A 26,826-nucleotide genomic window follows, 5' to 3' on the forward strand; every position below is an offset into this window, starting at 1 on the left:
GCTAGGATTAAGGGTGTGAGTGCTACACCCAGTACAGGGCAGGGAACCCGCACACAACACAAGGTAGGGGAAGAGTCTCACCTCTCCCTTGTTCCTCTTGCTGCCTTGTGTGCCCCTTGTGTGACCAGTGGCCCTGCTGCGTTACCTGCCACTGATCACAGCCCAGTGGGCACCCAGACAGGGAGAGCAGCTCTGCCCCATGCGCCGAGGCCTGGCCCTGGAAACCCGCCTCCCCCAGGTGGTGACGCCTTGGGATTTGCTCCATGTGCCTTTCATACCTATGCCAAGGTTTAAGGATTTTTCAGTAGTTCTGGAAGTGCTTCTGAAGTGTTTAAAGCAGCAGAATGAAGACAGGATTTGAGTTTTAATTTTTTAATGGTAACTTTTAAGAAGCCTCACTTAAAAATACATCCCATCAGGGCCCCAAAGTTTCTAAGGGAGGCAGTGCTGCCAGCCTGGCCTGCAATGGGGACCGCAGTACCTCGGTGCCACTCAGCGCTTCTTCCAGGTGAACTTCCTGCGGGCGCCCTCCTGGCCCGGCTTCTTCCGCTCTCGCACGCGCGGGTCGGTGGTGAGCAGGCCAGCTGGGCACAGAGAGAAGCCAGTGAGGCATGGATGGGACAGAGGAGCCCCATGGCGCAGTGGGTGAGTCCCCACAGTCCCCAGGCCCTGCCGTCAGAGGCCTGAGCCTTCGGATCCCGCCGCCGAGGCTCTCTGCCTTCGATCATTTTCGACATTCTCCCAGTGTCTCTGACAAACCCCGGCCCGCCCTGTGCAGGTTCCATCAGCGCACAGCCAGGTGATGCCCAGGGGGACAGAGGCAGGTATCAGTGTGTGAAGCCCAGACACCATGGCCAGGGCCTGCAGAACACAGCTCGGGTGCGGCCTGTGAGGAAGGCCTTCCCGCCACAACTCACGCTCAGTACAAGCTGAGGGCCGAGGGCTTAGAGCAGGCAAAGCTGATGCTGCATCCCAGGCAGTGGCTGGGCAGTGCTCAGGGCCGTCCCGATGCCAGAGCTCTGGATTCGAGACCAGGCTGGAGGACACATGCGCATTCTCCTGAGGCCGCTCCGTGTCCAGCCAGCTAGGGAAGGGGAACCCGCCTGTATTTGTTCACAAGCCCTTGCATTTATCTGTTCTTGAAAGGCATGCATGGACTAAAGCAGTAATATTTTGAGCAAAACACAAGGAAGACCTAAGTTTCTGTCTGAATACCCACCATGTTTGTGACTTTCAGACATGCACAGTGGCTCACACTAGTAAAATAGTTCAGTCACGTCCTGTTAAATTGTATTTTAAAAAGTAGATAAGAATCTCAGAGGATGGCAAATTGTTTATAAATAAGTGGGTTTTTGAGGAGCTTGAGAAGTTAGATAACCTGGGCCACAGGCTGTGTGAGAGCCAGCAGCTAACCGGGGAACGGGAGGTCCCCTTGGCCCAGAGGCACTACAGGTGGACTAAGAGGCCCTGCCTCCCTGGCCTGCCGTGTGCTGACGCTCTAGTCCACACCGTGCAGGCAATCCTGTGCTGACCCCCAGGTGACAGGGTACAGGTGTGGGAAAGGGGAAGGAGCCAAGCGAATGTCCTAGTGGAAACAGCGAAGCTCCCAGTACGTTCTGGGAAATTCTGAGTGCTTTGTCACTAGGCAGTAGGGCCGATTTCTACGGTGAAACTGACCATGCCGTCTCACCATGCAGAGCTAAGCGCTTGTTAAGATAGGGCGAGGCCCACATGTGCCATGCTGTGTTCTGCCCTGGACTGGACGCCAGGTGGGGCTCAGTCTTCACAGCTGCGGTGCCACCGTCTCTTGCTCCAGCTCCCATTCACACTGCAGTTACATCACCCCTTGGTCTCGGGGCCCCATGCGCGGTGTCCAACTCTGCTCGCTCTTTTTGGGCACATACCTTGCCGCATCCACTCGACCTCGTCCTTGCTGATGAAGCTGCACAGAGCCCTGGCCATGGCCAGGCGCAGGGCTCCCGCCTGCGCCGACCTCCCGCCCCCGGACACGGTGCAGGTCACGTCGTGCTTCCCAAGCCGGTCCAGAAAGTGGAACGGGAACATCAGCTGCTCTCTGGAGCAACGACAGCAAATGTGGTTAACTGATCCATGGGTGCAATTTAGCCGTGAGGTCGATAGAGCTGGACCTGCTGCGCAGTCCACGAGGAGCCCTAGCCGCGCAAACTGCCAGTCAGCTGCCCCTGTGCTGAGGTGACCAACCCCCGGGGCACGGTCTCCCTAAGGCTCCTCCCAAAGGAAGCGCTTCACCTTCCCAGCCGCAGCAGGGCAGGGTTAGTGTAATTCACAAGTGCGCATGCGTGCCAGAGGCGGGCCCTCCGCCGCCCTGAGAGCAGATGCCAGAAGCCCGCTGAGTGCACACGGCACTGCCACTCAGGGAGCAGGAGGGCTGGGAAGGAACCAACCACGCGAGCTCCGTGACTTGCGGATGAAGACAGAGGCCGGGAACACGGAATCATCTCAGGAAGGGCCCTTTCTCAACAGCTCACAGAGAGCTCGAATACGAGCACGTCTAGGGGATAGAGGAACCCTAACATCTGTTTATCACGTCTGATTCTCCCGGGGATACACAGCTCAAGAAAGCAAACACCCCCGTTAGCGCTGGGACCAGCAGAGCCTGCCAGCCCTTCCTGTAACCTGCAAACAGCAGGCTTCTTTGCCTGCTCCCGGGAGGCATATCTAGTTCCCCTGATTGTCGGCAGGACAATCCGAGGCGGGGCAGGCGTTCCGGAAGACGCCCTGAGGCCTCAAAGCCTGCCCAGTGTCCTGTCCGTCCCTCACCCTCAGCCTGAGCGCAGGAACAGCTGCGGTGGCTGGGGGCTGACCCTGTGTGGGGCACTCTGGCCTCCACGGGCCAAGGCGGAAGCCTGCTTCTCTTGCGTTCTGCATGGACTGCATTTCAGAGCTCAGAGAATCTAAGAATTTAGAATTCCAATATGAGCCGATGAAAAGAGGAGGAAGAAGCAGTTAACGCGCAGTTCCAGAAATGGAAAACTGCAAGGGCTTCCTTCCGGAGCACGCGCTGGCTGGTGGGGAGCAGCGTCTTGGAGGCCAGTGGCGCTCGAGGCACGGCCCCCTCGGAAACTCAGAGCGTTGCCCACCTGTCCTGCAGGACCGGGAAGTAGTGCAGGTAATCCTCGCCGTTCACCTGGATCCTTCCACTGCCCTGCGCGGTGACGACTGCTTCCGCTTGTGCAGTCTTCCTCCTGCCTTTAAAGTGTTAAGTTCCTGTTAGTAAAAACCTCGAAGACAGGTTAAAATTAATTTTCCAAGGATAAGAGAAGACCGCCCTGTCTTTCAGAGGCTTCCAGGATTAACACAGGTCAGGCAAAAATAAGATATGTATGCCACACCACAGTCACCATAGGAAAGCTTATCATGGGGCATTCTGTTCCTCAATTCCATTTTAGGAACACTGCCGTGATTTTAAATTAGTTTTAACGGCTTATATAGTCATTCGTATTCATTTAACTTCTTTAAAACACAAAACAAAACAAAATAAAGCTGGGTGCGGAGGTGCATGTCTGCAATTCCACTGCTATGAGAGGCGCCTTGCCCCAGCAACCTAGTGAGACTTGTCTCAGCAAAAAAAGAAAAGGAAAACCCAACCCTGGAACAATGTACATAACGTCAGTTACCTGACAAACAGAATATTCCTAATACAGCATTAAGAATATTGCAACAGTGCAATGAACTATAATGGGGAGAAAGGAACGCATCAAGCAGGTCCTGGGAAAACTGCTGAAAACGACCAGGGCCCTCAACCTCCCCATGGCCCCCCGCAGCTGCTGGCTGTGCGACTGAGCCGGCCTCCCCGAGGTTTTCTGGGATTCAGCTCAGGACCGCCGTGCAGACGCACTGCGGTTCTCAGTGTCCGAGCGAGGCATTCGCTGTAACACGTCACCGATCCTACCAGCTGGAAACGTGAGAAGGAAGAGGCACAGGCTGCGTGGTGTCCTTGGTCACTGTCAGGACCAGTTTTTAAGACTTGGAGAGAATCTTGCAATTGGGAAATCCAGTATGGCTCCAGCAACCCAACCCAACTGCAACCTCAAAGCCCGGGGCAAGGGGGGGAGAGGAGGGGAGCCCGGCCTGCTACCTTGGCCTATGCTGAAGGGTGCGCCTTGTGCATCATGCTGCACGGGCGGGATCTGCTGCTGCTGGGACCGCGCCGCCACGCTCCTGCGGAACCTGCGCACTAGCTCCTGCTCGCCGGGGCCGCAGGCCGACCTCAGCAGCTTCTCCAGCAGCCGGATGAACTGCACGTACTGCAGACAACAGCACCGTTAGGGGTGGTGAGTGTAGCCACATCTGCTAATGTCTTTTATTTTATACAATGATCCACCCAACGCCTCTCTCCTTGGTGACTTCTGACAGGTGACACTACCGCCAACTGTACGCTGCCTCCCAGACCGCGTGCACGCAGGACGCCTTCCCTACAGGTCTGGAGGGCTTGCCTTTTCTTGTGAGAAGAAACAAAGGGATTTATACCTCAAGGAAAAGTCAGTTTCTCTGTAGTATGATTATGAAGCTGAGATTTAAATTCATTTTCAAAAAAAATATTTAGATGATTTTCAAGCATAATTTGCACTCTATTAGAACTGTATCAAAAGGAGCATTAGAAATAATTTGCAGTAAGTTATGTAGAGTAAAATGTAAAGAGCCTGATTTTGAGAAAATGTACCTCTTAAATTATATTTCATAATACATTTGGCAAATATATTTTTGGCTGTTCAAGCTGTGTTACTTTAATGTTTATGATTTCCTTTAAAACTGAACAATCAAGCTATTTAAAAATTCAAGAGATACTTGACTTAAAGGGCAACCTCTTGAAATAAATTATCCCTGCTACTCTGTGCATTTTTTTTAATAGTTCTTGAACATGTGATTAGAAAGTAAACAACTTGGTATTAACCCCTTAAAATTAGAAGCCAGGATAATCATTTTAAAGTGTTTATGGAGAAGGAAACAACTAACACTTGAGACCCTTCGTTAATATGGATTATGAAACCCAGTTTTTCATAACCTTTTTATATTTTTCGCCAGCCCTAAAAATCCCACTCAACTCTGTTACCATTTGCTTCTTTCCTGAAAACCTGCCAGTAACACTTTGAAACAGTGAAGACTCATCAGTAGATTCACAGTGAACCGGTTCAAACACAGCTTCTGTGACGCAGTAAGGGAGGTGATTCTCAAGTTTGAGACATACGCCCCTTCGGCCCCTAACAGCTTTGCTCTCCCCTCTGGTAGGGCTAGCCTGGCTTGTGTCCTCAGCCTGCCTCTGTGCACCTCACATACATTTCCTGACCGCTGCTTAAACTTCAAATGTTTCTCTGGCACCACACAACCTCACTGGCCAACTGGGCTGGAGTCAGAAGTCACTGCCCACCCTGATCCCTTCATCTTGGCACTGCCACACACTTGGATTCTCCTAATATTCAGTACTCTGAAAGCACGAAGGATGTCACAGACAGTCTGTTTTATTTCACTGGTGCACTCCTACATGAAATCTTTGGGACAAACCTGAATTATAAAATCAAAGCAGTCCAACAGCAGGGAAACAATGAAAAGATACACTCAATCAAGAAGCACAGAGTCCTACACTAACTCCAGTGTGGCACACTTGGCCAAGGTTATCAGAAATGGCTCAGGACCCAGTACTAAGCAAATGCCTGACATCTTGTTGAAGCAAACTGCAACTTTTCCAAATCATGAATTTCTCCATCATGTTAAAGGAGCAAAGCAGCAGTGACTTTGGCTCTACCAGCATTGCGGCACCAACAGTGCCCGCCGCAGGGAGGAGGAAAAAGCCTTCTCAGAAGGGTCTGTGACCCTTATCTCTGCTCAAAACCGCCGAGAAAAATCACCTCAATTTAGAACATGAAAACATTTGAAACATCACCCTTCCTCCACAGTGAGGAGCTACATCAGAAATCTAACAAAACAGAGTTCAATGAAGGCAGAAGAGCCGCGGGCGGAGTCACAAACTGTGGGAACTGCTGAGAACAGGCGACTCCTAGGCGCCCCAGGGCCCTGCACTGCTCTGAGGACCGGGGCAGGGTTGGTGCAAGGACACCAGGGCTGCTCTCACAGACAGCACCCTTGGGTAGGAGGAGGGAGAGGGAGGAAGCCTTGCGCTGCACCCTCCTTCCAAGCTGCGCTCACTGTGAGCCTGGAGCTATGCAGGCCTCTCTGTGCTCCTAAAACTGCCTAACGGGGTGACATAGCACTCTCTGACCGCACACACACCCTGCCCCATTTCAGAAATCACCAGGGGCCATGCTAACCAGAGGGGCACGTGCAGGAACATCTGCCTCCGAGGAACCCCACTACCAGGACCCCACTCCAGCAACTGTCTGCATTTTTACGGCACAGGTCCCCTTAAATTAAAAAGATTAATTACTCACATCTTGATCTGACAGTTTTTCCACTAACATTTCTTCTAGTTCCTCCTTAATCAGCCATCTGCTGCCAATCAGATCTCTGTTAAAATATCACATATATTCTCTTTTTAATTAACCATGCAATTAGAACTATATCACAAAAGATCCTACATACAGTAGCAAGTCATGATTTGGAAACCAATTTTCATATAAAGTATTTTCACCCAAGTAAACCATTTTTGAGAAATATTACTCTATTTCTACAATCTACGTTAGAGAAGACACTGACTCTAGTAAATGTTTAGAAGAATCAAATATGCTGTAATGGGTGGACTCATCTAAAAGCTACCTGATGTCCTCAAGGTTACAACTGCGCTTGTGGGACTTGCTTTGAACACACCCATGGACACAGAGCAAGCTGCCAACGGGCGCAAGAATTAGTAACATCTGAGATAAGACTAGGAACACATTCACAGCTTCAATGTAGCGCACTTACAGATTTGCAAAAAACAGGAGAAAAGGAAGAAAAGGAGACAAAGAAGAGGAACAAAGGCACACAGGAGTAGGTAGCCCCCAGATAAACGCGGTCACACAGGCTGATGGATCTGACCCACGGACGCTTGCCGAGTGACAGCATAAGCCCGGGACCCTCCAGGCCCACGGCTGCCACTGTGGTGTGCAGCGAAGCTCAGAGGACGGCAAACCCAGACACAGCGAAGCAATCACTGCTCAATACATCTGAAAGAAGTGACCCAGCGCCCCCTAAACAAGTCACCCACTGGTTGGAGCCCCACACTGTACTGACTGATGCTGGAACACTGGAGTGCCAGTGCGTGGCATGCTCTGGATCAACAAAGTTCGCTGTATTCTAACGTGAGACAAGGACTTACATGACTTCTGTGTTTGCTGGCAGCAGGTTCTTGGGCGGCAACTGACTTTCACGACTTTCAGCCTGGAGGATCTTCCCATATATGTCCTGTGCAAACAGAGCACACATGCTACTGTGAGAGCGGCAGGCACGCCATACTCGGTGCTGCTACACTGCTCTCCCATGAGGAGGGCTCCTTCGTAGGGGCCTCCTTGGTCCAGCTGCGGAGGAAACAGAGTGGAAATGCTTTTAATAAAACTGTTGCTCACCCAACCAGAGTATGGCATTTCAGTGAGTGTGCAGTTTTACACGAGTGCACCCACCTTACCTGTTCACATGCAACCCAAACGCTTTCCGTCTGCACTCCAGGGAGGGTGATTCCCACAACAGAAACAATTTATCAGCTATTTATTCTCCTTAAGAGCATCACAAACAGGATAAAAACTTCAAAAACAAAACCAATACCTCCCTTAAGGAATATCACAGTTTAGACAGCAATATGTACTTTAAGTTTAGAAAACTACCTACTAGACTTAATGATACTTATAGCTGAAATACCTGACTTAACTTTATGTAACATTTAAGACTGCACCCCGTTATCTATATCTCAGAAGAAACTTTTTATGGTATTTTTATTATTTTATTTCTATTAATTGACACTTAAAGTCTATGAATGTGTATCAATTTTTAAACTGTAATAGGTAGAGAAAAATCTGTCATTTTGTGAGAATCTGTAAAAAATAATCCAGCAACAGGCTATCTGTGAAGTATATTTTCCAGGCAATGAGTTTACCACAAGCAGAACAACACAATGACCTCCTAACAGCGTGGCATGATCAAACTTCATTTCTTCAACAGACTTTTTAGATTCTCTTTTAAACCAGGAATCAAACTAAGGGCTTTGCACCTGCCCAGCAGGGGCCTGCAGCCGAGCAGACTTTTCTGCCTCGAGGCCTCACCTTCAGTCCCGTGAGCGCCCACATGTATGACCAGGCACAGCACGTCTGCTGAGCCAGGTGCTCCACGGTGCCTGGGTCTGCTCCTCAGCGTGGGAAAAGGAAGCACTGCAGATGACACGAATGCAGTGCTTTTTGCTAATCATGAAGGCTTCTGACATGCCTGGCCGGCTGACACACTTGTTACCCCTGGAGATGCAATGTGCACCTCCACAGTCAGCAGTTCGGGCTAGGTGGCAGCTTCTGGGGGTCTGGCCAGGCTGCCAGGGTGCCACTCGTAGCAGTTTGTTCTGAGGTGCTCTTCGCCCGGGTGTGGGCTGACCACCTCAGTACTGGTTCATCTGCAGTCTCTTTTTAGGAGTCTGCTTCTCTCCCTGGGAGAAATGATACTGAAGAGTAAGCCCCAGTCTCTGAGTTCATACATCACACATCGGGGAGGACAGCTGCGGTGTTATTCCAAGGGCAAGACAGAAATGTTCCTTCTTTTTGTCCGGGGGACACAGAAGAGCTTTCTTTTTTGTTTCCCCTAAAGGCAGTATCACCAGTAGTTTAGAAAAGGAAAATACACAGAAAAAGAATGGGTGCCACACTCAGAAGCTGTAAGACCGGGTGAACTGCAGTACCAGAGGCCCGTGTGTCTCAGACAGAAGCAAATCCTCCAGCTCAGCCCTGAGGTGAGGCCCAGGCAGGTGGCAGCAGCATCAAACCTAGAACTAGTCAGAAGCAAGGAACTCTCCAGCCTGCCAAACCTGCTGAGGGGAACCTCTGAGGGCATCTAGCAAGCTTGCCAGCAACGCACACGGAAGCCTGGGGATGACAGAGGCACAGAAGGGGCAAACAGAGTCAGTCCATCCCTGCACCTACAGGATTGCCTCCCTGATGCAAGTCCATCACTACATGCAGTGGAGAAACACACGCACACGTTTAAAACCAAGACTCACTGTCCACCACGAACAGAGTAAGAACTGATTTGTGTGTGAACACCTGCATCTAGAATCTGTACCTGCTACTCAACTTGACATTTTACAGTCGGTCTCCCAAGAATTGGAAAGCCTTCAAGTGTGGCTAGGGTACCTTTAACTCACGTGTGTGTGTGTGTGTGTGTGTGTGTGTGTGTGTGTGTGCATGCGCACATGTACACACACATGCATATATGCACATGTGTGCTGGGATGGGAACTTGGGCTTCACACTGGCCAAGCACACACTGCCCTGAGCTACCTCTCGCATCCTCACAGCTGCCTTGGTCCCAAGGCCTGGGGTTTGGAGAGTGCAAAGGGCAAAGACGGGAGGGCTTTCAAAGCTGGCTAAGGAAGTATGAGCCTAGAACAACAGTAAGAAGCTCCTCTACCACTAGAAAGCGTGTCACTAGTTTTCTGGAATAACCAAAGCTTCTATAATACTAACAACCGACCTTCTTCATAAGTAAGGTCCAGGTCAAAGTTTAGGCTGCCAACCTAATCATAAGATTGCAATGCCTTTTGAACAAGGTTCTTTACCTTAAGTTCCTATTTTTCTGAGAGGATTCTTCCATTCTGCCATGCATTTCCTTCGTGTCTATTAGTATCTATAACAACTTAGAAATGGTGTGAGGGGAATGACCGGGTGAAGAAAATGTGAAAAGAGAAAAGCAGCCATGGAAAGGATGAACTCTGAAAATGGTAAATTCTGCTCCTGTGAGGCACACACTCATAGCTTGATGCTGTGACCCAACAAATCCCACAACAGCATGACACCGCCCTACAGACTTCCTTCCGGGGGAGGGAAATGTGGGGTTTGGCTCAAGGGCTGCACGGTGCCAGGCATCTGCTCTACTATTGACCATACTGCCAGCTCTGCATGCTTCTCCATGTAAGAAAATTCCTGAGAGGAGTGGTACGGTGCCTGACCTTGGCGAGGAAGGGCAGCTTCCCAGGGGTAATGGATTAGATTCTACTGGGCGGCATCTCTACGGATTCCCCATCTACTGCATAACAAAACTGCTCGTGAGAGTCTGCCATGGTAGTGACAACAGTGCTCTGGAAAGTCGATCCTGCAGCTTCAACTCCCTGAAGATGCATTCTAATTTACATCAAAAAATTCTTGAGGGTATGGAAGATGCCAAGCATCATCAACATCACAGATTATCACCGATACATTGTTAAGTTTCCACTTGATTTTAGGGGACACTAGAGAATTAGAGTGACCCCACCTACACTAAGTTTATATAGGGTATTTAATAGTGTAATTTTCAAATACGACAAGAATAACCCAGATGTGAAATGCTGAATCATTAATCACAGCTATGATTAATATTTCATAAAATCAAAGCAAGCCTTTCCACCCCTCATGCCATCAGATTTCCATAATGCATGAGTCAAATTTAGAAGGTGCCTAATTTGAAAATACCAGATGCTCAGGTTGCAGAAAAGAAATGCTTAAAGTAAAACCCTACCAAGAGTGTGGGTGGCAGGATTTTTAGTAGCCTTTTAAAGTCTGCAGTGGCCGTATCATCCTGTGGAAATTCCAATTTGAGGAGAGAAATGCAGCATTTCATGGAGGACAGTGGCACAGGAAAAGTCACAAAGATAAACAGTAACAAACTAATAGCAATTACTGGTTAGCTCAGTAACTTAAAATCTGTGTTAAAAAACCACAGGAAAAAAAGTCTTAACTACCAACTAATTTCTAGGTCTCTGGGATACACAATATCAAGTGGAGCACGTATAAATCTAATTCACAGAGGTCACTGCCAAGGACCTCAGTTCCAGGTGGGTCAGGTCTACAGCAGACCACTGCGCTTCTCTGTGAACATGGGGCTGGTATAGTGGACGCGTCCAATGATGCCACTCATGATGTGTGATATTGCCTGATGGAAAAGGGCAGGTGCTTTAACAGAGCTGCCATCTGGATGCTAGAGAAGAGCACGGTTTGGGCGACAGCAACGAAGGGAGCCTTGAATACATCAGGTTCAACCTCTTCAGTTATAACTGCACCGCCTACCTCTGTGCCATCACAGCAGAAGTAACCCAACTGCAAGCAATGCAGAGGCAGTAACAAGTTGGATCCATTGTTTAAAAAAGTTAATCTTCCCAGTTGTTAGAGTAGGAGCATAAAAGATACATAATGGTAATTATTCATAGGAGAGGAGAGCATACATTAAGGACACCCCTGGAACGCCAATTCCTACCGCTGACTTCATTACTGAATTAATGCCTGCTGCCAAGGACTCTTAGAACAGCACACAGCAGCCTGCAGCAATAGCCCCAGCCTCCCTGAACCCGCACCCGCACTTGGCGGGGTGCAACAATTCCCTCCAACGGGAACTGCTTTAATCCTGGTCCTGGAGGAAACAGCACCACACCCACAAGTCTTCAGAGTTCTCTACGTGGCCACGAGGAACTTGGAAACAGCCCCAAGCCGAGTCCCCTGGGCTTGCTGTGTCCTGGGCTCCAGGCCACAGCTCTCTTGGGGCACTGGTCTTCTGTCATTTGAGAGGAGCTGCAGATGCACAGCCAGGAGCTTCTGCCAGCAGGACCAGAAGTCTTGTTTCTGCACAGAGTCTGGGTAGGCACTGAGCCGCCGGTCCCTCATCTCAGGGGTGTCCGCTGTGAGCCTGCCCAGTGCCAAGCACAGCTCCTTCATGCAGAGGAAGCACTGAGAATGCCACTCTTCCCTGCGCTGCTCGTCCTAGGCTGTGTGGACGCTTCTGTGTGGTGCTGCCCACCGAGTCCTCTAGCGAGCATGTGGCTCCAGCATCAAGGCCAAGGCAGCTGCCAGTGGACACCCCTCCCCTGAGTCTATGGCGACGCCCACCTTGTCTTTGGGGACTCGCTCTGAGTAAGGCCTCTTGGGACATTGTTGAACGTTTCCAACATTTGGGCCACTTTTCCCAGCACAGCTTTGATGGGACATGAAAGGGCAGCCTGGGCACAAAGGGACTCACGGTCCACTGCCTTTGAGAGCAATGGGCAAAGCAGTCACTTTCTTTAGCTACAGCCGCGGCCTGACCCTCCAGCTGTGCCTGAGAAGCTGCCTTTTTCTATAAGTGCTCTCAGCCAGTGACAGTCACGGAAGCTATCACTTCGAACTTGCTTTTAGTGAATTCTGTTTCAAAACAATAGGTGTTAGCACAACCCATAACCTTAGACCGACGTTTGTCTGAAAGTAACGAACCTGCTCCAACAGAACAGTGACTGCAGGGGCTGCGAATGCGCCATCTACACACGTGTCTCCGCTCCTTCTGCGCAGGCCCCTGAGCTCCTCACTTCCATGCGCACCTACACCTTCCCCTTATAGCCTCGCTCCACATTTGGAAAACTTTTGTTTTTTCTCTTTCTCTTTCTTCTGCTCCTAAACCATAAACTGAGGCTGCTCCACTGTGAACCGTGTCTGCAAAGCCCGCAGCTTATACTAGTTAAGGGGTGCTTGAGGACATGGATCTCTCCACGCCAGGCGGGAAGCTAGCGGGGCTGGGGGCACCAGGCACAAAGGCCTCCATGGCTCTCAACACCATTTTGAGGCTCAGAAGTCGCTTATTCTTTGGAAAGTACCTCTCCTTGTTCAGGCATTACACTGGTACTGTTGTATTGTTTTGTTACTTACGTCTGTCTTACTAATAATGCCGTAAGGCCAATGGGGTTTTGGAGCTTCCCCAGGCATCTGAAGACATGGGGCTCATGAGTCACATCCATAGGAAATGGCCCTGCCAGCCGGGAGCAGAGCACACTCATGCACTTGGACACTTGCTGCGTGCACTGTTTTCCTACCTCACTTCAGTTCTCATCACTACGGTCCCTCCTCAAATCCTGCCCAGTTCTTTGCAAAGCCTGGTGGGACCAAATGCAGGTCGAAGGGAGACGGCATCCCTGGGAGCATTCCCACTGCCGCAGGCTGTGAGTGCATGAGGAGGCTCATCTGTTAGTTGCAGGGTGGCAGCACACAGAGGCCCAGCTGCAGGAGGCCTGGCAGGCAACGTTAAGGGGTATGAGCGGGTGCAGGGGCTCCTCACACAGCTGCCCATCATGGCCCTGCCCTGCTCTTGCTGCAGCTGGCCCTTGGCGTGGAGAGCAGAGCTGCTCAGCATCCTTGGCCTGTCACACAGGAACTGAATCACACCAACAGCAAGAAACACAGCCACGAAGTCCCAAGTCTTGAGAGCTTACGTGCGCTCAGGGGCGGCTCCCAGTGATCATGCAGCAGAGAGGGGGTGCCCCTACCTCAGGAGGCACATGGGATGCTGCTGCTCACTAGGTCTTTCTGCAGCTGGACAGTGGACACCTGGGGCAGTGTCAGAGCATCAGCGTCTCTCACGGCAGCCGCTGGGTGCCCCGCAGTCAAGGTGCCCCTGCCCCAGCTGGAACTGCGACATCTGCTGCTGGGGATGCTGGAGTGACTGGCAAACAAAGCAGCAGTGACAGAGCTGAACTAAAACAGAAGCACACAGGGAACCCCTCTGTGTGCCACAAAACCTGCATTCCTTGAAAAGAAAGACCATGTAGCCAGACAGAATTCGATAGATATTTCAGTCAGGGAGCACAGTGAGATTTTATCCTCTCAGAAACCAGGTTCTTTTCAAACAGGAAAACAAACTAAAAATAAAGTTAGGCCTCATACAATGTGTAATTTCATTATGATGGAATGCGACAAAACGTCTCGCCCCTGGCTTGCACGGTTCCAGCCCAAACAAATGCAAATGGCTTGTCAGATGACAGCTGCTGGATCGGCTCCACGAGACCCTCGTGCTTTACTCTTCCCCGTGAAACTCGGGATGAAAGGCAGAAGGCAGGAAGAGAATTAATGTAGCATACAGTCTAAAGGCAATGCTACAACCGTGATTAAGTAGGAAAGTTAAAAGGCACAGATTTTCCACAACCTCGCTGCGTGCAAGCCATCCGTGTAACAAGTTGACAGGCCGAGCGCGTCAGCTCCATCATCTTCTCCGACAGCTGAGGCACAGCTCCGCACCCCTTTGCAGGGAAAATCTGTGTCTGCACCATGAAGCGTTGTACATTATTTCTTAGCACTGCAGGGGGCTCAAGTCCATATGGAGCCTTCACAAATATTACCCCGGATCACACCAGCAGCACAGGGCAGATCTGACATACCTATTTAAATGAGCAGCGGGGGGCCTGGGCGGCCTCGGGCTGTGCAGGGAGCGGGGAGGCGGCCCAGCACCATTACTCAGCAAAGACACGCTCTGCATCCGTCACCCCTTTCATTCCCGCTGGGGCAGGAAGCTCATTTGCCCAAGGTCAACAGAAAGCGAAGAGAAGGCTTTCTTTTCTTCCCGAGAAATAAATGCACCTGCCAAGTGGAGATTGTGTCCTTTGGATTTGTGGAGCACAAACAGACACCAGATAAGTAAAAGACAGAGGGAGCGTGAGTGTGTTCACCAGTTCATACACTGAAACCCGACTGTGGAAGGGGGAAGCCCCAGAAACATTATGACTTAAAAATCACAGAATGGGTAAAGCAGATCTTGACACCACGATCTAAAAATAAAGCAGGTTCTGCTGTTTAAAACTGGACGCTGGCATTTGTTTTTCACAGTAATTCTGGGGAACTTTCCCAATTTGTACACCATCAAAGGCAGCTCTCAAAACTAAACAAAACCCTCATGGTACCCTCAAAAGCAGCTGGAAGTCCAAATATAGGAAAATCATTTCCCAGGTTGCTTCTTGGGCCTGCACGCTCAACTCCTGACTCAGTTCACCTGAGAGAAGTGGTCTGTGACCAAGAAAAGCAGCGATGGAGTCAGCGCCCCAGGCCCTGGCAACTCCACACCTGGGCAGCCTTCCCCTAGAAACTGAACTTGGCCCCTCAGGAACACTCTTTTGCAGGGTAGTACTGGGGGCTTGTGCATGCCTCCGTTTACATTCCCGGCTCTGCCAGGAAAGAGAGCACGAAGGGCAAACCATTCTGAGACACGTTCTGAACAGCAGCACAGATAAAAGCAGGGAGCTTCTCGTCGGCATCCTGTCTTCCCTCCAGGAGGCTGACTTTCGTCCATGGCAAAATGTTCAGCGACTCCTGAAGCTGAATGGCTTTGTAGCTCGTGCTGATGTTACTTATCATGAACGTGGTATACTCACGTGCATCAGCGAGTAATATGCCTGTTTGCCAGTGTAGAAGAGGAAGTGAAATGGACGGCCGTCTTCTCCCCACTGCATTGCTAGGGAAATGCCAGATACAAATAAAAATATACTCAGTGACACATCAAACAGCTGTCATTAGTTGTAGTTAGGGAGCATATTTGTAATTCCCATTAACTTCTAAAATAAAAAGTTAAGTTATAGTTACAGAATATATAGAATTATAGTTAACACATCTATAATGCAAATGTTCAGAATAGTATTTCATATCCATTAAAAGAACAATGTTTATATTTAATAAAATATTCTACCATGAGAATCTCTATAATTTGTTTTACATAGAAACATGTAAAATATCTCAAATTACCTTGTTAGATTAAAAAAAAGCAAAGTTCTATTTGGCTACGAGCACATAAAGGTCTCGCCATCCAGAGAAAACCGACAGTCAACAGCGCAGCACCCAGAGAACCAGAAACAGGCACAGTCTCATAAATTAGACCGAGGACTCGACCCTTCTATGTGGGGTCACATCCTCACCATTTGTCTCGACCCTGCGCAGATGCATCTCTGAGCGTCCTCAGCAGAATGCCTCACGAGGGTCCTCTGTGTACCTCCTCTGAAACACGGCCGACTGTCCCCATCTGACAGCTCTGGGCACAGCTGCGGCAAGGGAGCCGGACACCAGCCCACACCTTTGGCCACACTTCTGCGGAGTCGGCCCCTCACCTGTTTGCAGCAACCCTGTGCACTGAGACAAGAACTGCATTTCCTCACCTCACAGGATTGGGAACTTTCTCTCTCAGTGTGCCACCTACTTGCTGCTTTGTGGCATTTTTTGAGATTAAGAAATGAAAACTTTGCATCATAAGATCGAATCTGCTGGGTCCTCTCAACCGCTTCACTAAGATGGATTCCGCAAGGAGCCTCTGGGAGCCTCCTCCTCACGACACCTTGGTGTGGGCCTCTGAGGGCCACCAGCCCTGAAGCAGCACGGTCCCCTCATCTCTATGAAAAACCCCTGCTCCACCAGAAGGTGGGCTTTAAAAGGCCTCAGCTTCTACTGTGCTAAAAACAGCATGACACTGGCAAAAAAATAACCTGAAGAGCAATGGAACAGACTGGAAGATGCAGAAACAACTGTGGACACACTCGGCTGCCGTGCCAAACACACTCACTGGGAGAAAGACGGCCTCTTTAATACATGGTGCTGGAAACTGGCTCTAAGGATGAAAACCAGACCCGTGTCCTTCACTATGCCCTACATTCAAACTGGATCAAAGATACGAACATTAAAACAGAAACCTTACAGCTGCTGGAGGACAAAGTAGGTGAAGCTGTTCAAGACACTGGTGTTGGCAGAGACTTTATAAATAAAGCCCTGATCACACAGGAAATGTCACAATCAACAACTGGGTTTTCATCTTATTAAAAAGCTTTTGCACAGCAAGAGAAACCATCAACAAAGTAAAGAGATAACCCATAGTGTGGGAAAAAAACGTTTGCCAGCTGTTCCTCGGACAAAGGATTACTATCGAGAACATATAGAACTCAAAAACAAAACAAACAAACAAAAAAATGAGTCCTTCCAGTTTAAAGATCCAATCCAAAAATGGGCAGCTGAGATGAACACAGACTTCTGAAGAAATGCAATCAGCAAATAAATACATGAAGAAACATTCAACATCACTGGTCATTCAAGAGAGGCAAATTAAATCAGCACTCCACATCCACCTCACCCCAGAAGGAATGACTCTTATCAAGAAATCAACCAGCAACAAACTCCAAGAGAGCTGAGGGGAAACGGACCCTTCTCCACTGTGGGTGGGAGTGCAGACTGGTGCAGCCACTGTGGAAATCACTGTGGGGACTCCTCAAAACACTAGGATTAGAGGTTCCATTTGGTCCAGCTATTTCCCAGCAGAATTAAAAACATCATACCACTGTGTCATATGTACACCCATGTGTCTCTAGCAGCACAATTTGTAATAGGTAGATCTTGGAAGCAACCCAAATGCCCATCAACCGAGGAACAGATGAAGAAGATATGATATTTTTATACAATGGTCTACTACTCAGTCATAAAGAAGGATAAACTTAAGGCATTGGATGCAATTTGAGACCATACTCATTGTGTAAACATTGTATTGTCTCCCAAGTGTGAGAAGCTGAAAGAGTAAGATCCAAAATGTACAACAGATACTGTAATGCGGGAAAATGTTTCAAAAGGAAAGAAACTTTAATAGGCGAATGGAGAAAAGAATGAAGGAAAAAGCAAATATGAAAATGAAACTGTTACATTACTAATTTTTCTAAGTTCACTGAAAAGAAAGGCTTGTGCTAACATTATTTGGACAGTTAAGTGTTATTTTCTATTGAGTAAATAATTTAAAAATAACCATTGTTACCCTCCTATTGCTCTGAAACAATTTTTACTCCTTAAATTAAAAAAAAAGTTTTAGCTTCGCTCCAACGATTTTCTTCTAGAATTTTTATTTTCCTGTTCAGATATTTAATTTATCTGGAAATCATCTGTATGAAGCTGAAAGCCAGCCAGCACTCTGTCCAGGAAGAGGGCTTGTGTCCTCTGGGCCTGTCTCTGGAGACCCTGCTGGAAGCAAGCGCAGGGAACCAGCCCAGGCCGACACGGGCGTAAGGTACCTGCTATGGCTTGTACGTAAACAGTCACCCAAAGCCTTATGTGCCCAAAGGTGAGGCTTTGGCAGATGACCCGATCATGGGTGTGTGATACTGGATCGATCAGCCCACTAATCGGTTCACGATAATTCTGAGTGTAGAAGACAGTTGTAGTAAGGAGGGCGGATGTGGGCAACACTAGCCAACAGGCTTGCAACCTGGAAGAAATCCAAGAAGGAAGAGAAAGGCTCTTGTTCTGGCTGCCTTTCCCTGAGCAGTTCTCCTCTGCCAGGCCACTTTGCCTGAAACCTCTACAAACTGTGAGCTAAAATAAACCTTTCTTCTTTAACTTGTGGGTGATGAGCATTCTGTCCCGTGACAAGAAAGTAAATAAGGCAGGACCTCATCACACCACAAAGTGAAAGGGAAAGCTGTGAGCTACTGCATGCACAAAGTCTAGCCTACTTGCAAAGTGCATCCTGCAGCCAAGATGCTAAAATTTGGGGGTGGGGGGGAAGTATTTTAGATGTCACAAAAGCCTGACAGAAGCCTATGCCTGACTGCACACACCTCTGCTGCACGGTCCACCTGTCCTGCACCCCAGACACCATTCTGACCGTCACAGCCTCCTGTTGTGTCTCAACCCAAGGTGCTACGAATGCCCTCACTCCCCTTTTCAAGAATCCTTGCTGCTTCTTGCACCCTGAACCTTGACCAGGTACCCCCAAAGCACACCATGACACTGACTGGTAACTTACTAATCTTGAGAACAGCAATTTGGAATACTGTCTTCTGTTGTAAGAATGTGGAATCTTTTTTCCAATTACTCAGATTTTTCACGATTGAGCCTTACTCAAGTTTTACGACTTTCTAAGTAAGTCTCTTACAGATTTTTCCATCTTATTATTTGTAAACAGTTTATGATTTCTGCTGTTCATCCTACCTCCTCCCATTTAATTATAACAAAGTACAGATTCCAAAATAGATGACTTCAGTCACACAAGTAACGTACTGCTATTACGGAGATTAAAGATCATAGCTCCTTAGCAAAGGCGAGGGGAGAGTGTGCTGAGCAGGACTCTGCCTCACAGACGTGCATCTGCAAGAAACTGAGTGGGCCTTGTGTATTTTTTAATGCAAACAAACCTCAGCGATGTTATCTTGCATCTACAACACACTGCACTATTTTTAGCTGCTTTTCCAGCCCGGCTTCTCACTTGTGCCAACACACAACAAGAACAGCCGCCTTTGACCAATTGCGTATGTTCCAGGGTCTGATTCTGCTGGTCTCTCTAGCTCCTCAGTGATACAGTGATAAATAGTTAGGCTGTTGCTGATTTGTTTCTTGACAAGCAATATTTGCCTTTTCTAATCTCCTGGGGCAAGAGTCTTTTTGTTATTGTGGTACCAGATATGAGCTGTGGTTTCCCATAGTTTCAGATGTTTACTGGCTACTTTTTATTTCTTCATTTATGAGTTGCTTAATCTCCTTTTGCCCATTTAGTTACTAAGCTTTTTGGTTAAGAGTAATTCATTCTAGATATCATTATTTGGGTACCATGCTTCAAATTTTCTAATCTTTTTGTGAAAGAGAATTTTTTAATCTTCAAAATAGATCATCATCCTTATTTTTTGCTTTTTTTGTGACTTAAGGGCATAACATCTGTCATTTTAAAAATATGGACAGCTCTATACTTATTCCATTAACCATCTTATGCAATTCTCTTCTACAGTCTGAATTTAATGCCAAGGACACATAATAACTTCTAGAAGTCTTAACTCAAGTGTCACCTTCTTAACACAACCTACTTTTTAATGTTCTGCTAAAGGAATCTGAAGGCAGAGAACACACATGCACGTCCGTACGCAGGTCTCAGGTTGGATCTGCACATCTGGGAGTCAGTGTCCTTAGAGTGGCTCCTGTTTGGCTAGATGTCCACAGCCAGAGAAAGATGGTCACTCACTCACCGCCCGCATCGAGGACAGCCCTGCCCTGGCACCATCCCCACCTCTCTCTGTGTGCACACCTGTGACCGTTCTACTGCGCTGCAGTGCAGTTCATAAAAGGTGCTCACAGAAGTGTCTAGAGCCATGCACACTTCCAACGTTGGAGTTCAGATGCCATTTATGGTTTAATGTTTTTCACTCTCTCAGCAGACAATCACAGCATCGACGAGTAACAACTGACTGTCCTAACTGGGAGGCACTGAAAGCCATGTGTGTTTTGCTTTTCTTCTCTACTTAAAATCCTAAGAGAAGCGAGTGGGCACCCTCACTCTGCATGGAATGGAAAGGTGTATTCTGAAATTGCTAAGTTTCTGTTCTTGTGACAGTTGTCCTTAAACACTTACTTCCGTGTAAGCACTTTTACCAAACAGGTCAAAGCTCAATTTTGTTAGGTGATTTTATTTTTCCTCTATACGTATGTTTTGCTTTTCACACACAGAATTCCATGAATACATTTCTGATGTTAACTATTCTGAGACTCCCGGAGGAAAACCTCCTCTAACACACCCTAGAATCTCAGAGTGTAGCTGGCTCCTCTCCTTTCTCCCTGCTCTGTGTACGCATACTCACTGGCACGATGTCTTGGGCCTGGCCTTGTCACAACATGGACTTCTCTGTGTTTTGTGTCATCTGCATTTTTAAAGTACGACAGCCGTGAAGACTGAGCTATTCTTAAAGCCCTTGTGTGAGAGTCAGTGCCAGGCCGTTCACAGCTGTGTCCTAAGGTCACGTGGATCTATTACCCGCTGGCGACTTCCCAGCCACAAGTCCTGGATATGTTACACTGGATATACTCTGCTTCCCACATCGAGAAGTGGGGAAATCACAGTGTGCGCCTAAGAAAATTATTGAGAAGGTTTTGATACATACAAAGCACTGGGAATGCTGATTGGCCTATTCCAAATTTCAATGGATGTTAGCTATTATTTGGGGAATAAAAAGAGTAAAATAAAAAGAATAAAATCCATATACCAATCTTGTACTTAAAAATTCCTCTGAATGTTATTATTTAAAATTTTTAATACTATGCTTGACACTGCCTGCTCAGTGGTACAGCACTTGCCTAACCTTTATGAGACCCTGGGTTTAATCACTAGCACTACAAAACCAAAAACAACCCCCCCCCCAAAAAAAAACCTTAAAAATCCCACTTAATATGTTCTTTTATGCTTTTTTCCTTGATCAAATTTGCCAGAAGTGAGTTCCTTGTTTTTTTAAAGAACTGTTTTTTTTTTATCTCACCTTTTTGTTTTAATTTTTCATTATTAATTTATTCTTTCTACTGACTTCCTAAACCGAGTACTTCATTTGCTTTCGGTCTTTTAAAATGATCTATATGTATGTTTGTCTTGCCTGATGCCATATCCACACCCTACAGGGTTGGACAGGAACTGGTTCCACTGTCCTGTGTCTTAAAAGCCTGTAAATGTAATTTCTGTTGGCTACAGTAGCTTGCCCATGCTCCTAGCTACTTGGGCTGCCAGGGTAAAAAGATCACAAATTTGATGTCAACCTGCCACTTTAGTAAGATCTGGTCTTAAACTAAAATTTAAAAAAGGAGTGAGGGCTGCTGCTCAGCTGTAGAAAGCAGGAGACCCTGGGTTAGCTGACCAGTTAAGGCAAGAGCGAGGGCCACTCTTTGTACTTGTATCCCTAGCTATACACCCCTGAGGTGCTGTTTGTATTCCTTACGGCATTAGTTAACAGCTCCTGCTTTCCAGTGTTGCAAGGCTGAAGGTTTGGTGCCACAAGGCACAGGGCCAAGTGCACTGGGTGGGGACAGTCACTGGTATATACACAGCCAAGTGCACTGGATGGGAACAGGGTTCCCCAGTACGCACACGGCCAAATGCACTGGGTGGGGACAGGGTCACCGGTATACACAAGGCCAAGCGCACTGGGTGGGAACAGGGTCATCAGTATGCACCAGTGCCCTTGTCAAGCTGAACAGTTCCCCAGCCCCCGTCACCCCGGCCTGTGCCATGCGGCCGAGGTGCTTCGTGCTGCTGCCATCAAGCAGGGAGACATCTTCATCTTCTCAATATTCTGACACTGGCACAGCATGATTCTTATGCTAACTCAATCTAGAAGCTTCCACCTTTTAATTAGGGAAATGGCAGTATGAGTAGCATAATCCTCCCAAATCTAAAGTTCATGGTCATTTTCTAAGCCCACAAAAATTAGTTTGTCCTATGTTTACAAAGTACAAACTAGAAAAAGCACAGCAATAAACATCTCACTAACTCTAAGGGTATTACTTAAATCTAGTTAACTGCAATCAAGACAATCCTGAAGACACGGACGGGGTGCAGGGACATAGGGAGGTTTTGGCTGTTCCAATGCAGCTTCGAGAACCACAAACTTCTAACGATGAGAGACCGACCGGTACAAGGCTTCAAAGAACAAGCAGGTGAATTAGAAGAGCAACAACCAGTGGAGAGGCGTGGAACAAAGAGAAGGAAAGGTACAGGTGGGGAGCTAGAGAACTGAAAACTAGACAGGGACCAAGTGCAGCCCCTGCCACAAGGGATATTTACACAACGGCCATGACCCCAGCACTGCACTTGTGCTCATACTGTGAGGTGAGCGGTAGTTTTACAGCGGATGCACCTGCCCAGTGTGGCCCCTTACTTCCCCAGGAGCTGGAGTCCGGTTTATGTTATGCATGTTATGGTCACGCATGTCCAAGAAGTGAGGAAGTGGGGAACAGAAATATATTCATAAAAAGACAGACGCTATCATTTCAAAGAGTGAAGTGCAACAGGAGAACAGAATTGTGAGGCTGAAAGTTAGGGCTTGGTAGAAACACTAATGTAATAGACAGAAACAAATTTCCTATGGAAGTATGTGCTGCCTTAGCAATCTCTACCTCGAAACACATCAAGCCACCTACACGTTGGGCTCTCACCTCTTCGCCACAGCGACACGCTTCTGTGGCACAGGTACAGGAAGTCACTGTTTGCCCCAAAGGCCACTTATCACTGCAGTATTGATGTCTACAGTCACTGTAATGAGTTTGTACACAGATGAAATTTAGGTGCAAACAGGAAAGACACTGCTGTCTCTATTAAAACTGAGTTAAAAGTTTCAAATTCAACAGCAAGCTGCTAAAATAAAGTTGCATTCAGCTTCAGTGTGGGTGAAGGGGAAAATCCATGGATATATAGACGTTTCGCACTCAGACTCCTCAGAGGGCTCCTTAAGGCTCTTTGCTTCTCGGTAAGGAAATGACAGCTCCAAGTTTTGGGGATGGGTCTGCAGCGGGCTCAAAGGAACAGGGCGTGTGGGGAGGTGCACATGCACCTCCAGGGACACCCCCAAAAGATGCATAATTTTGGTTTACTTTTTGAGTATCTTTCAAAGAAACAATTTTCATATTAATAGTTTTTAACTTAACCGACAGCTAGCACCAGTCCACGCTGAGTAGGAGTCTTCTAATCCACAGTAAACACAGTGCTCACTCCAGGATAACACTGCATGTCCCCACAGGCTGGAAACCCTGGTGGTACACACAGGTCTCATCACCCCTACTGGTCTTTTTATTAACAAAGTCAGTCAGAGCCACCTGGCGGTCAGATGTGAATTATGGCCTTCTTGTGAATATGCTAAAGCTTGGGAGTTTTCTTTAAGATTTTTAAAAATGCATTTAAAAGAAAAATCCTAAAAGAAGCCAGAGAAACAGGGGGTGTAATAAGGATGATGGTGAACAACGTATCAGCAGCAACAGGAGGCAAATTACATCACCGAGTAGAAGACAAAAAGGAAAAACCCACATTCAGTGAAAATGTGCTTCTGAGATGATGAAAAATTAGAAGATTTCAAAGAAACAAAAGGTAACTGAGCTGGCAGCAGATCTATACTAAATTCTTCTGAACGCAAAACTTTGGTGTTACCTCAGGACAGACGTAACTGTGACTGGACCTAACTCCACCCATCCAGTCACTCAGTACTGGGCTTACAGCCTCTCTGGCCTCTGCCAGGAGACCGTGACCGTGGGAGCTTTCGAACTGCTGTCCCATCACTAGCACTGCAGCGAGAGAAACGGCTTTGCTCCTCGGTAAACTTACCTCTTTGTCTGGGAAAAATCTGCTCAGGATGCTGTAAAATAAATTTAAAGTGCATCAGACAATTACTGCCACACATAAACTAAGTGAAATTTAAAAAGAAATTAAGATAACTACCTTCATTACTGGCCTGGCTCGCTTCTCAAACAAACCACTTGGAAAAAGGTAAGTAATAGCTCTCTGAAAAGAATACACAAAGGTTAATTAGCCAGTGCCACAAAACAACGCACCTTATAATGAAAACCAGTCAACACGGCGGGGGCAGGCACCGAAGCAGGGCCCCACAAGCCTTCCCAGCTCTGCAGTCCTCCCTCCCTGCACGCAGCCTCCCTCCAGACTGGGACTCTCGTGCTGGTTACTGACACCCTTCCACAGTCAGCTCTCAGCATGTTGACCCCTTCTGGAGATCAGCATGCACTCCATGCCGCTACGGAAGTGCTCCATAGACTGCAGCAGTACAGTGCCCTGGACAGTCGCTGCCGCTGGTCATGCAAAGGGCAACGCAGGCTCTGGTGTCCCCACCACAATACCTTGTGGTTTCGAATGCTGTTTCAGCGCTCCCTGGCAGTCTGACCTGACTGTACTTTCAGGTGCAGGGATGGACACAGAGGTTCTGCCTGCTGGATGCACAGGCTACTGCGCCACAGCGCAGCCCGCCCCAAGCTTTCCAAACCAGCTCCTTCTGCGAGGCTTTTCCCATAGGGGCGCACCTGGGAAAGGACAGTCCCATTCCGGGCAAGCTCCCCATCCTGACGGGAGCAGCCCTAGCCTGTCTGCAGTCAGCTCCAGGGTGTGACAAACTTCCCTACATGTTTTCCAGTAACCACAACTACCTGGGCGGCCTGGGAAGTACCGGGCTCCCAGGCCTCCTTGAAACCCTCCTCTCATCGCACCATGGCAGCAAGAGCACTCCGCTTTGGAGGAGACTGCACTGCGGCCGGGCCTCCCCTGACCTGGGTACCCTGCAAGTCCAGAGCCGCCCACAGATCCAGCCCTAGGATGGGCCTCTGATGCCACCACCCAGAGGAGTGCTGTCCTCGTTTCACCTGTGGGCGGGAGATGGAATCCACCAGGCCAGGCTGTGTGCTCCTGGGAGCTTTTCATAAGTGACACTGAGACATCTGCATTCAGAACTAGAGAAGGGGATCCAAACTTTACACACACAGCAGAATAAAGTCAGACCTCTCAGAGAGGTGAGCATCCAAAATGTAAGCAGGCAAGCACTGGCCCTTGATAGGCATGAATCCGTCTACAGCCCTGACATGAAGTGCTTCTTAACTGTGACTCAAGGTTCGGAAGCCATTAAAAAGACTGACATGTTTAACTACAGGAATCAAAGAAAAATACAGCTCAAGTGTACTCGGAAGAAAAGCACAATGAAACCACTGAGACGGCACTTTCCAAGAGAAGCACAGAAGTCTGTCACTGCTGCTGAGGCCAGGAAGAGACACAGCGCCTGCTGACACGAGAGCCGGAGGCCGCCACCTCAGTGGCAGAAGGCCAGTGGCGGAACAGAAGCAGGGTGGGGGGATGCCACATGTACGAATCCCCCTCCCTACAACCAGAGTGCAGGGTACTCACGGGACTGTGAGACCACACACACCCAAGGGCCGCCAGGTCCCTGAGTAGGCAAGGCTGGCGGGGGTTGGGGGCACGGTGTCACTGGGAGACTGAAAGAGATTGCGGCATGCAAGGAAAGTGGCACAGGCACATACATGGATGCCCCTTTGTGCAAAGGTCAGAAAGAGAAGTTCAAGTTGGGGTAACAAGAGCCATTGGCCTTGGCAGCCCTGGGAGTAGGGTGAGTGATGGGCGAGCTGGGCAAGACTCTACAGGGCACAGCTGTGCCCGCCACCAGCCCAGGCGCAGGCACACACTTTCCACATCAGAGCATAAACCTGGCAGAACAGACTCTAAAAACACAGACAGAAACAAACCTTACTTCTAACAAAAAAGCACAAAAGTATCTCCAACTTCCCTTGGTAGGATTATAACAGGCATACTGTGAATGTAATTCTGATATATTTCATGTGTTACTGGAGAGGAAATATGTTTTAATTTGAGGAGGATCAAAATTTCCAAGTAGAACAGAAAGTGTAAATATAAAAGAAAAAAGGGAAACCCCTAGAATGCTCTTTAATTTATGCAATTTAATACAAACCCAGGACTACAGTATTTACTTATTTATCTGCAGCACTGGAGATTGAACCCAGAGCCTCTGCACTGAGCTACATCCCCAGCATCCCGTTTCTTGCACAGCCCCCTGCGTGCTGGGACCACGCCTGTATCACACGCAAACGCACATGCACACCTATGTGTATGCATGTACACATACACAAGCCCTAGGCTGGGGCAAGGAGGCACTGAAAGCTGCCTTGTAGAGCAACACTAGTGATAAAACTAGAAGGGGTGACAGAGGTAGAAAACGGTCACTTTCAACTTCCAGGTTAGTTATCAATCCTAGGGAAGATCCTGGATAGGATGCTGAAGCCAGTAGCGTCAAGATTACCAGGGAGCAGAAAATTCACAAGGATGCCATACAGTACCCTAGAGACTACCTACTAGTGACAAAGGGGGAAAGTGAGGCTTTTGCTTTCTTACCTAAAGCCCTGGTCACACACATTGTCATAACAGGCGCAAGTGGAGCATCACCTCTGGACAGAAGCAGTGCTAAGCACACATCACTTAAGTCACGTCCTTTATGCTTCCTCAATCTGGTCACAGAGAAGCAATTGGAAAGCCAGACCACCGACAGCTGCACAGGTGGCCTGAAGTCTACAAAATGACCAGACATCCAATGAAGACATGCTGGGGTAAATGGCAG

The 26,826-nt window shown here is 48.3% G+C and overlaps 1 protein-coding gene across 2 annotated transcripts in view; it reads right to left on the bottom strand.

Moving 5' to 3' along the window:
• Window positions 1-356: 356 nt before the first annotated feature.
• Mrps9 (mitochondrial ribosomal protein S9) overlaps window positions 357-26,826 on the bottom strand; it is a 45,114-nt gene continuing 18,644 nt past the window's right edge. Inside the window, exons 3-12 of one of the 2 annotated variants that reach the window (XM_063229743.1) lie at window positions 24,120-24,182; window positions 24,006-24,036; window positions 15,298-15,377; window positions 7,292-7,377; window positions 6,426-6,501; window positions 4,118-4,286; window positions 3,120-3,228; window positions 1,905-2,074; window positions 918-1,084; window positions 357-584 (exon numbers count right to left, since the gene is read on the bottom strand). In XM_063229743.1, coding sequence (XP_063085813.1) covers window positions 945-1,084; window positions 1,905-2,074; window positions 3,120-3,228; window positions 4,118-4,286; window positions 6,426-6,501; window positions 7,292-7,377; window positions 15,298-15,377; window positions 24,006-24,036; window positions 24,120-24,182 — 924 coding nt within the window. In that variant the 3' untranslated portion in view covers window positions 357-584; window positions 918-944. The remainder of the gene's footprint in view (window positions 585-917; window positions 1,085-1,904; window positions 2,075-3,119; window positions 3,229-4,117; window positions 4,287-6,425; window positions 6,502-7,291; window positions 7,378-15,297; window positions 15,378-24,005; window positions 24,037-24,119; window positions 24,183-26,826) is intronic. The other variant, XM_003471741.5, reaches the window with a different exon arrangement.

Source organism: Cavia porcellus, unplaced genomic scaffold, assembly GCF_034190915.1.
Source record: "Cavia porcellus strain 051 isolate PalLab524CR breed Dunkin Hartley unplaced genomic scaffold, mCavPor4.1 scaffold_18, whole genome shotgun sequence".
Taxonomy (NCBI): Eukaryota; Metazoa; Chordata; class Mammalia; order Rodentia; family Caviidae; genus Cavia; species Cavia porcellus.